This window comes from Microplitis demolitor, chromosome 2 (genome assembly GCF_026212275.2).
Source record: "Microplitis demolitor isolate Queensland-Clemson2020A chromosome 2, iyMicDemo2.1a, whole genome shotgun sequence".
NCBI classification, from domain to species: Eukaryota; Metazoa; Arthropoda; class Insecta; order Hymenoptera; family Braconidae; genus Microplitis; species Microplitis demolitor.
This window is the reverse complement of record NC_068546.1, coordinates 20,048,365-20,060,031: the sequence shown is the minus strand read 5'-3', so window position 1 is coordinate 20,060,031 and position 11,667 is coordinate 20,048,365. Positions and strand designations below refer to the sequence as shown.

Here is an 11,667-nt window from a genome sequence, read left to right as displayed (position 1 = left end):
TTTTATTTTTATTTAAATTCATTAATAATAAATTATTTATTTTTTTGTATATAGTTGGCTGCACAAACAAAGCGTTTAATTACAAATATTATTTTTAGTCTTTGTAAAACATTTTTACTAATTAATTTTAATTGTTTTATTTAATTTCAATAATATTTAACGCCATTTTTAATTATCAATTTTTTTTTTAATTATCTATAACTACGATAACACTGCGACTCAAAAGTGTCAAAAGCAACGATTATTCAATCCAAAATTTACATGAACGTCAAAAAAAAATATTTTAATTACATTTTAATTACAAATAAACAATTAAATTTTTAAATATTTTATTTTTATAAATCAATTTTTACATAATAATTAAAAATTAATAAATTTAAATTTATGAGATGAGTATTAAAAATGAATGACATGATTATTTTATTAAAAAATATTTAATAATTAAAAAATAATATTTTAATTATTTTAATAATAGTAATAATTAATAATAACAATTAACGATAATTAATAATAGTAATAGTCAATAATAAACTTATTAATTACTGATACTGTACAAATTTTTCATTGCACTATGCATCTTTTTTTTTATTTTGTTCATTTAATTATTAATTATTTCGCAATAATTATCTTACGTTTTAATTTTCAAGCTGCAGGTTACGGTGTTACCCGATGAGATAAAAAGTAATTATTTAAATTACATAAAAACTATAAAATAAAAATTAATAATACAAATTTTCTATTTATTACTAAATAATCATAATTAATTAATTAATTAATTAATTAATTTATATCGATGCCTGAGTATATTTTAATTGTCGAGTATCGAGTTAATAATTTCTAAAAAATATTTTAATCTAAAATATATATTTTCAATTGTCAATTAATAAAATAATAAAAAATTATTCAATTTTAAAAAAAAAATTAAATTTATTTAAAACTTTATTTTGATTTTTAATTAAATATTTAAATAAAAAAAAAGTAAGAGAATTTTACGCAATCGGGTAACACGATTTTTTTTTTGACTGATTTTAAAAAAATAATTAAGATGATTAATTAAATTCACTTACACGCGAACTCGACTGTTTTTTAAAAATTTATTAAATTAACTCAGAATTATCTGAGCTTTGAGTTTTAATTTATTTTTATTATATTTCGTCTCTACTCGATGACATGGAATGAAGATAAAGATGGCTAGGATAATTGCATTGCATTGAAGATTAATTATTTAAGCGATACGAGGAGGAGTAAGATGACGTTTTAGTTTTTTGACGACTAGTCGAGAGGACGTGTGTGAACGAGCCTTGAAAATAATTGTCGGATTATCGACCGTTTAGCACACGGTTGTCGATTATCCTATCACAATCTTCTTCTTGTAGACAGAGTAAACAAGAGATGTTTATTTTAAATATTCAAACATCTCTTTGGTAACAATGTCAAAAAAAAAAAAAAAAAAATAAAAAACATTCTGATTCAACAGAATTCAATCTGTACCTTTTTTTTCTTTTAATTATCCTCTAAATTATTCGCGAAGTTTCGTCGCACATATCACTATACCACAACGCGTTAAGGTAAACCGCACTACACTCTAGCACCTCTACACATTGCGATTGTCATGGTCTGTGGAATCTGTAACAATAAAAATTATAATAATTAATTATTTAAATATTTATTTTATTTTATTTAATAATAACATTTTTCAAATTTTTCCCATAGTGGTCATAATTGTTTTTTTTTAATAATACAAAAAGTAGTAACCTGAAAAAAAAATAACTTTATTATAAAATAACCTGAACAACCATAACCTGCAAAAAATGACCAATATTCTGTCTTGAACTTGAAGGTTAATGTCATTCAGGTTATTTAAGAACAGTTATTTTTTTTCAGGTTATTTTGTTATGAGGTTATTTTGTCACGGAACCAAAAAAGTAAGAAAGAATAAGTGCAATTATTGAAATATAGTTTTTTTTTTTTTTTATAATTTATTGTTTGTATAAAAATCAAAAAATTATTAAAAGTCGACTAATTTCTGTATCATGAAACTTTCCGGATTATTCAAAAATGTTCTTTTGAACGGCTTAAAATTGTAATATTTTTTCGAATAATTCAAATTTCTGTCAGAGGTAAATAGAGCTCAGACACAATTTTACGGAATAATTTTTTTTCGGTTAAAAACTGAGGTCTCTGTTAAATAAAAATTAAATAATTAAAAACTAACCGAAATTTTCGTGATTTGAGTATTTTGAGTAATTTTAAAAGTCACCAATAATTAAAAAACTGACGAATAATTGGTAAATATTCGAATAATACGAGAAGTTTGTAATTGTTCGCAAATTCGAATTGAACCCGATTTGCACACTTCTAGTAAATAAAAAAAATAAAACAAAGTTTCTGACCCGTTTTATGGAAAAAACTTTAATATTCACTCGCGACCTTTAATATTTTAAAATGAAAAATCAATTTTTGTACTTTATTAAAATAAAAATATCTTAATTCTAATAGGTCATAACCTTATGACTAAAATAAAAATTTTTTTACGTAACAAATGAAAAGTTAATGATATACTGCAACCATATCATTCGGTATTAAATTTAAGAAATCTACAGAATAAATAATAAGTGAAATATCACTGGTAAATTAAAAATAATAGAACAAATAAAATGAGTCGCCCACCCGTAAAAAAAAAATTAAAAAAAGTTCAATAAAATTAGTCGCTAACAGACGCAAAAGTGGCCCTTATTCCTCAAAACTTATATTTAATAAACTTATATTCAATGTGTATGATCTGAAAGTTAAAAAAAAAATAATAATAATAATTACCGTGTGAGATGTCGACTATCTTCATGAACAGCCATCTCGGAAGTTTTAAATTCGTTTAATTCCTTTCTTATGGCTGCCTTGTCTTTTGGTGTAAGCCGCGTCCAAGGTTTATCAGCCCGCCTGTCATAATCGTGTGCTTGGGTCACCTCAATATAATCATTGAACCTGATAATCTATAATTGAAACAAATGATTAAAAAAAAATTCAAAAATTCAAAATAAAAAAAATTTTTTTAAATATTAATTACCTTCTTTTCCTTAAGCTCTTCAACAGTAGGTCGAAAACTTAATTTTCTTAACAAATATCTTTTCTTTTCTTCCTTCTGTTTTTTTTCTTCCGCAGGACTTTGTTCTGAAAAAATTCCAATACCGTCATTACGTTTCCGTCGGCGATTGTTGTTAATTAGATTTAATTTTACGACTGTCGAACAATAGTGTGACAGCATCATTTTAAATGCAAGTCAGTTAATCACAATTTCAAATAGTTGTTATAAATGAGTAAATGAGCGGTTAGTTATTTTGTTTACATTAATGGAAACTTGACTGAAGATAGTAATTATTTAATAATAAATTATTATTATTGTGATAAATTACAATGTATGACTTGTAACTTAGAGAGATATCATTTCTTTTTTTTTTACTTACTTTTTAAAATATTCCGTTCCTCGAGTTCTTCTTGGGTCGGTCGCATACTAAGCCGCCTGGAAAATATATAATTGTTATGTATTTGTATATATATGTGTGTGTGAAAAGTGTGATATAAATGTTAATAAAGTCGGGGGAATGAAATTGTGAGGGTCAGGGGTTAGAAGAGTCTTAAATCATGAGTGTAACAGATGGTTGAACAAACAACTGATTCATCTTCATTTAAAAAGGCTTAACTTATTTTGTTATCTGACTTTGTCGGAAAAAATTGCAACTTGTAGACAAGTACTATTTTAATTATTGGAAAAGTATCAGCTATTTGTAACAGATATATTTTTTAAAGCTTTTTTTTTTGCAATTATAATTGAATTGTAATAAATTTGGTAGAGTAAACGTTCACAGGTTCATTAAATTTGAATTTATTCAAAAGGAGTTTTTAATTATTTTTTAATTAATATTTGCATAAAGAAATTAATTTATATTGAAATATAATTTTTTTGGTTTTTTTTTGTGACTTGAAAACTATTGAGTTGACGGTTTTTTTTTATTTGTAAAAAATACATTTGTTGTGAATTTTATTCTTGACGATTTTTGTTTCTTTTTTTTCTTAGAAAATTTGTCGAATTCACGATTGTAAAGGTAATGGCGGCTTGAATGTTTGGGGAATTCTATTTATTTTGTTTAGACTTTAAATTTGTGTAATTTTTAAACTTTTGATTTGGCGGGAAATTTTTTTTTAGTAATAAATAAAGTTGTAGATAATTTAATAAAGTACAAACGAGATTGTTTAGTAATTACTCGTTATTTTTCGAGCAGCTGCTGAGATATTTGTAATTAAAGCTTTTGAGAATGATAAAAAAAAGTCACCAACTTCTGAGCTGTAATGATAATTCATAGATAAATAATAAAGTTGTTCTTTGATTTTATTTTTTTTCTTAATTACAAAAATAATACACCAATATACGTAGATACTGATTAATAGCTAATTTATATATATAAATATATATAAATAACAAATACGTTATATATTGTAGATTAATGTGCGATTTTAGCACAAAAAGTTGGTATTTTGTGTACAAAAAAAGACGATAAGAATGAAAAAACAAAAAAAAAAAAAATACATTAAGTAAATGAGCGTTAAAAATGAGTTTCTTCGAGTTTTTTTATCATTCGCATTTTTTTTAAAAAAGACCGTAAGTTTTTTTCAGGGATCGTTCGTAATTAAATTTATTCTGTATTTAATTAGCAAAAAAAGAAATAATAAATAACGATATTTATTTAATTAAGTATCATTAACTAAAACATTACTTTGAAAAATCGAAAATCAATATCTAATTGGCGTAAAAAAATCAACTATATCAAATTAATACAAATGAAATATCTATGTGTATGTAATTAATGGAAGTAGTAAAAATGAAAAAAACCAAACTAACTCACAAATAATAAGCTAAAAAAAAAAAAACAAGTCAAGAAGAATGCACTCATAGTTATAATTAAAAAAAAAAAAAAATGAAAAAATTAAACTAACAATTAAAATTACAATTATGTACTTTTTTTCTCTATATTTATCTATAATTTTAGTCAGACATCATAATTAAAATTGAAAAAAAAAAATTATTCACCACAGAATCATCTCGTCTCAAAATAATAATAACAGCAAACATTTAACATCCCTCGTTAAATTAGTATTGATCGAACTCATAACTTGTAATTAAAAATAACAATCAACCTTGAACTTTAATTACTATTCAATTAAAACGAATTAATCAATTAGTTACCTGATAAGTCGTGCACCAATCGCCTCTTTCGACTCTTGTCTCTCATTATCAGACTGTATTTGAAGAATATTACGATTAATAAGCTCTTGTCTATCCGGTCTCAACGCCAATTTTAATGACAGCGATTCCTTTCTCGCTATTTTAGCCGCCAATCGATCTAGAGATTTAAAAAAATAAAACATTTAATAAATATATACAATTATTTATTTAAAAGTTATTATCCAATAACCTCGTGATAGTTTATCTTTGGCTATTTTTGAACGAGTCAAAGTCTGACGTAGTTTAATAGCTTCTTCAAATGGTTCTATCGATGAACGTACTATTGATAATGTCGTTGCCGTTCTAATCGATAACATTATAAAATACTTTTTTTACAATTCTATTTCTTATCCACGATTTAAATTCTTTTCCCAGCTTATTATTTTTTTTTGTTTTCCACAAGTGGTTTAAACTGTTTAAGAATGGAGGCTCGTAAAATAGGCAATAAAAACAAAAAGTTAAGCTTGCTCTCTATTATTATTATTGTTATTAACTTTTTTTTCTTGGCTGCTTTTACTCGCCTTAATGACGGAAAGAAACTAAAGAAGTTTCTGAGGAAAACATTACTGCATAGTTCTGCAAGCTATCTTTGGCGACTAATATAAACTTCAAGGCGCTCTTTAAAGTGTAAGTGGGCGCATACAAAATATGCTTACTTTTGACCGCGTGGTGTATAATTAGTACACTTTACGAAGGTAATAGAATAACTGTTCTTCCTTAAGATAAATAAATAAAGTAAAATAATAAACAACTAGGCGGTTAATTTTATGAGATCCATGTGCTAGAGTTGTGATACTTTTATATTATTATTGTTTATTAATAAATATTTTATATCTGAAGATTAATTGGTTTATTTTTTTAATTTTAGTATTTTAAAAAATTATTATTGGAAATTTGTATTTTATTTTTGTATCCATTGAACTGTAAATTTATTTTATTAATTAATCGGTTGTTTGATTGACAATTATTGGAAATAAATAAAATTTAAATGTCATATTTGATGAAGTAAATTAAATTATAATTTTATAATTCGAAAGCTGAATTTGTCTTCAATTTTTTACTTTTTTTTTTGTGGAGAGAAGAAATGGAATTCGAGGTACCGGCGGGTAATAAGGCGTAGCTAAGGGAGACTTTGAATAGAATCGAAAATATTGCATTTAATTATCGAAATGTATCATTAATCTTTATTTCAATACATAAGCCATAAAATGTAATGAAGTAATGGTAATTTTAACCATAAATAAACAAAAAATTATACTTTTACAAAAACCATACGAATAGGCCTTATTTTACTACGGTAAGGTAATAAGGCCTATGGGTTAAACAAACTGGAATAGTTTAACTATACTTAATAAAATTGGTATTAGAGATGAATCATCACTTAAATTTAGCAACAATACTTTTTAAGAATCAGAAGACTAGATTGTTTTGCTCAACAACACTTAAAATTATCAGTATTCTTTTTAAGAGTCAGAAGACTAGATTGTTTTTTATAATTTCTTCTGCGCTACGACAGCATATGACGGATAATGAAATATAGAAGACCGGGAACGTGGTATCGGGACTATAAATTTGTCGTAACGTCTCTATGTAAGACCCTTCTTCTAGAGTAGCCTTTAGCGGAGGCGGTTATTTTAAATATCATTTCTGTCACTTAGGCCTTATTATCCGCGGGTACCTTACTTCTTCAGCGTGTCTAAAAGAAATTTTATTGCCCGTGAAATTAATATATACAATAGAATAATCGTTAAAAATTGAATTTTTTCAGACGCTCAATAAAAAGCTTCTTTTTTTAGTGAAAAAATACCTGAGGAATTTGGTTTTTTCTATTTAAGTAAAAAGAACACGTGCCTCAGGATCAAAGTTCATTTTTCTATACAATCGCGGTTTTTTATAAATATCTCATGAAATATGCAGATTAATGGAAAAAGTCATAGAAACAATTTTGTAGGAAATTAAATTCTTGACAAAAAAGGTCATGTTCATTTTTTTTATAAAATGTGTATTTATGAAGATATTTAAAAAACTTTTTTAGATTTTATGAATCGAGCGTTTTAAGGATTACAAATGTTGAAAATAACATTTTTTCAAGTATATAGAAACCATGACAAGCATCAATGATTGATATGTTACGAGTTACGAAATTGTCTATATTTAAGAAAAACGTGATTAAAAAAAAAAAAAAAAACTTACTTTCATCATCGTCGTCATAGTCGTCACGATAAAGAACTTGTCCGTCGTCAGATCCATCAGAATCCTCTCTAATAACATAAGGACGTGCGTTTTCTTTATTCTCCAAAGTGCAGGGCAACGCGAGGCCAAACCTGACTGGTCGACTACTGTAAATAAATTACAAATAACGATATTTAATTATTTATACTGATTATTAACAAGAGCTTTTAGGGTTGATGTCTAACGAATCAATTTTCTATGCCCACTATTCTCTGCACCGTTCATTAAATTAATATGCCATTTAGTTATTAAATAAACGCATAAGCTGTAAGCTGATTAAATGTCGAGATTAAATTGTAAATTAAGTGAAGTAATATATTATTGAAACATTTGATGGTATGAAGTGGAGATTTAGAATTGAATAAATTTAATGATAGTCCCTGGAGTATTATTATTATTATTGATTTTAAAATTAAAAAAAAAAAATAGATTATTGATTCCCTTGTTATCAACCCTTTGATTCTTCGACAGTCGTTTTAAATTAAATCCCTTTTATAATAAAGGGTTTAAGAAAAATTACACATGCTCAAGGCGATGCTTGCTAACAATTACCATATTCTTATCCTAGGCCTCAACGGCGGCCTTCTGTTGAGCATAAGAAAAATAACCATGTTTTACTAATGATTGATTAATGGTTATGGAAGATGCAAGGGAACAGTAATTAATAGTATGAACACGACATAGTAATTTTTTTTTAAATTAAGAATAAATTAATTAATGAAAACTAAAAATTTTTGTGTTAAAATAAGGAACTAATTAATAATATTTATAATTATTATATTTACTTGAAGGAAGCGTGAAGCTCTTGACGAAGAGTTAGGGGCCTGTTTTCTTGAGTTGGAGTACTTTGGGGTGTACCGGGTCCACTGTTGGAACCTTTTTTCTTCAGCGCACTTTTTAATGGCATCGCATGGAACTTTGGCTCCTTGGCGGGGATCTCCTCTACTCTTGAGGTGTCTATTGCTGGATCCGGTTGCCCGAAACGAAAACCTCGGAGACTGTCATCGTCATCCTCTACGTCTATGTCTTCGTCATCTGAATTTAAATATTTTTTTTGCTGAACTAAATAAATTTTATCCTTATCCTAGTTTGTATTTTATGTAAAAAAAGCTCTTTAGCGACTTTTAATTCACGTGAGTATCTTGATTCAATTAATTGAATGTAAATAAATTTAAACGTCACGGCCTTGAACTTTTGTAAATTAAATTTTGAATTTTAAATTGGTGATTTTTAAGTTAAATAATTTTATGAAATTTAAATATAATCGTAATACAGAAAAAAAAAATTTTACTTAAAAAAATTTTATTTATCCCAAGAAATTTTTTGCATACTAAATTTAAAGACGAAAATTTTAATTTAAAAAATTTTCACATTTTTCTTTTTTATCAAAATTTAAAGAAAATTAAAAAAAAAATTACGTTGCTAGATTTTTAAAAAATTTTTTTAAAAATTATTCGACGTCATTAGAATTTGAAATTTAAATAGTTTTGAAAAATAAATAATAAATAATTTAACGTGAGTAAATCAGTTGAAAATCAAATTGCGAACTTGACGCGAATTTAAAATGATAAATTTTTTTTTTGTTTAGAATCACTGACAAACTCTATTGGACGGTTTTATATTTAAACACGGAAAAAAATGACGCTCAAAATTTTAATAGTTTGCAGTTTATTTTCGACTTAAAATTAGTATATTCGATACTAATATCAAACCAAGATCATTATATATATTACATTCGCTATTATTTATATTAAAATTTGATACACTTTGAAGAGCAAAATTTGTAATTTCGTATATTAAAATTAATATGAAAAAGAATCGATTAATTGGTATCTACAGCTATTACTATTCAAATAAACATAGAAAAATTTTAAAAATGAGGAACCGAAAAATTAGTCAACGTACATATTAATATATAAAGATCTAGTATACGAATTTTTAATTTTATTATTTACCACTTAGTCGATGTATGTATATAATAAATTAATTTATAATAACGAATAAATAACATTTTATATTAATTATTAGTCAATAGAATAGAATTTATAAAATAAGAGTTAAAAATTTTCGGTATTTTTATGAGCAAAAAATCAGTATCTAGTATACTAATTTTTCATTTTACTATTTACCACTTATTCGATTTATGTATATTGTAAATTAATTTATAATGATAAATAATTGATATTTTAAGCTAATAATTGATCAGTGATATCGAGTTTATAAAATAAAAGTTTGTAACTTTTGAAATTTTCGGCTGGAAAAATCAGTATCTAAGATACCAATTCTTAATTTGACCAATCATTACTTTTTAATAGATTAAGCCATAAATTAATTAACTTTCACTGATAAGTCACGTATTATACCTAAAAGTAATAATATTTAGTTACTTTTTGAAATAATTGATATTAGTTTTTAGGAATCTACAAAAATTAGTAAACTACTTTGCATTAAGCACATAATAGTACTAATTATTGATAACAAATTCCATTTTTTACTATTATTTATTAATTTTTAATATTCTGTTTTTTCCGTGAATAAATAGAATATCACAAAAATAAAAAATATTTAAAAAATTAACTGTAGCGTAAGACCTCAGGATTATTTTTAAACTCTATCGATAAAAGTATTAGCAAAATTTAAATTATTTATTACAGGGAAATTTTTTTTTTTTATAAATATATTAAACATCGCATATTTAATAGCATATATATATAGACAATATATTAATATGATAAATACCCATCAAAAAGTATTTAAATGTAAGTACATAAATTATCGACATCTACTTCAATAAAGTTTGAATCCTCTTAAAAATTATAAGCCTCATTTTTGTTTGATTGATTATTGGTTTAAACTTTAAACAACAAAACCACATTGTATTTTATCATGAAACTTCAGACAATGAAAAATATTTATGACAAATAAATAAACATAAATAAAAACATTGTAATACAAAGTTTTAGAGAAAATGATATTGTAAAAGTTTTTAAAATGTATAATAGTTTTTTTCAACTGTATAAACATTTCTATAGATGGTTATAAAAAAATTTTTATTTACCGTCATCCTCACAATCAGAAAGAGGAAGATTTTGCTGACGTTGACGAGCCAAAGGAGTCGGACTTGGAGAACTAAACATTGGAGGGGGTGGAATTGGTCCGATTTCGCTCAACGGAATCGGCGGTTCCGGCAGTTCCGACAGCATCAAAGTGTTCTGAGGTGGTAGGGGTGACATGTACCTATCGATTGCTTGTTGTTCCTCTGCCGTTGGCTGCAGTACACCCTTCTCCACTAAAGGTACAAAAGAAAAAATTTATTAAGGGTCAAGTTAACGGATGTTATATTTTTTCATACATAAAAATTATGCATCCATTCGATTTTGAAAAGTTACTTGACAAATTAACGCATTTTTTTTTTTTTAATTTACTCAAAAATTATGATTAAGTTAGCAGACGTTATAACAATTAACTTTCTGATTTTGTTCCAACAAATTAATTACAAAAAATAAACAAAATAAAAATTTGCGGATGTAGAAAATGAAAAAATTTATAGGGACTATTTTTTTTTTTATTTATCGTTTTTAACAAAAATTCAAAAAATATTAGACGTCGGCTAACTTCAGTATCATTATAAATTATTCAAATGAAAAAAAAGTTTAAAAACCCGAATGACCGCTAAAATTCTTGTAGAAATTGACTTAACATGACTTTTTTTGAAAAAGCTATAATTTCTTTGAGAATGGACTAATTCAGACGTTTTTTGTTTTTGAAAATTTTCGTCTTTAAATGTTTTTTCAGAAAAAAATACAAAGTAAAATTGAAGATATTAAAATCCATGAAATTTTTCATTTTTTTTCAAAAATTGCATTTTTTGCGAAAACTAAGTGAGATATAAAAAAATTTTATTCTTTAAATAAGTCTTATTTCGTCGAGTTCTACGAGACCACGGCCATTTCGCGACGCCATGAAAACCGTAGAATCCCCATAATAATAAAAAAAAAGGCAGCTGAATTTTTTCATAAAGTTTTTGTTAATTATAATTAAACCAAAAAGATTTAGATAGTGATTTTGAAAAAAGTTCTTCTATTTAAGAATTCAAGTGTGATAACAAATAAATGAGATCAATCCGTTGTGTATTTTTCAAGTTACTGTGTTTACCA

At 25.2% G+C, this 11,667-nt stretch overlaps 1 protein-coding gene across 5 annotated transcripts in view; it reads right to left on the bottom strand.

Annotated features, from left to right (window-relative positions):
- Window positions 1-406: 406 nt before the first annotated feature.
- The window catches only part of LOC103571641 (phosphatase and actin regulator 2), a 167,416-nt gene continuing 156,155 nt past the window's right edge, over window positions 407-11,667 (bottom strand). For all 5 annotated transcript variants that reach the window (XM_008549872.3, XM_008549873.2, XM_008549869.2 and 2 more), the window contains 8 exons: window positions 10,569-10,799; window positions 8,296-8,545; window positions 7,472-7,617; window positions 5,240-5,396; window positions 3,462-3,517; window positions 3,065-3,168; window positions 2,818-2,990; window positions 407-1,626 (listed from right to left, as the gene is read on the bottom strand). In XM_008549872.3, coding sequence (XP_008548094.1) covers window positions 1,611-1,626; window positions 2,818-2,990; window positions 3,065-3,168; window positions 3,462-3,517; window positions 5,240-5,396; window positions 7,472-7,617; window positions 8,296-8,545; window positions 10,569-10,799 — 1,133 coding nt within the window. In that variant the 3' untranslated portion in view covers window positions 407-1,610. The remainder of the gene's footprint in view (window positions 1,627-2,817; window positions 2,991-3,064; window positions 3,169-3,461; window positions 3,518-5,239; window positions 5,397-7,471; window positions 7,618-8,295; window positions 8,546-10,568; window positions 10,800-11,667) is intronic.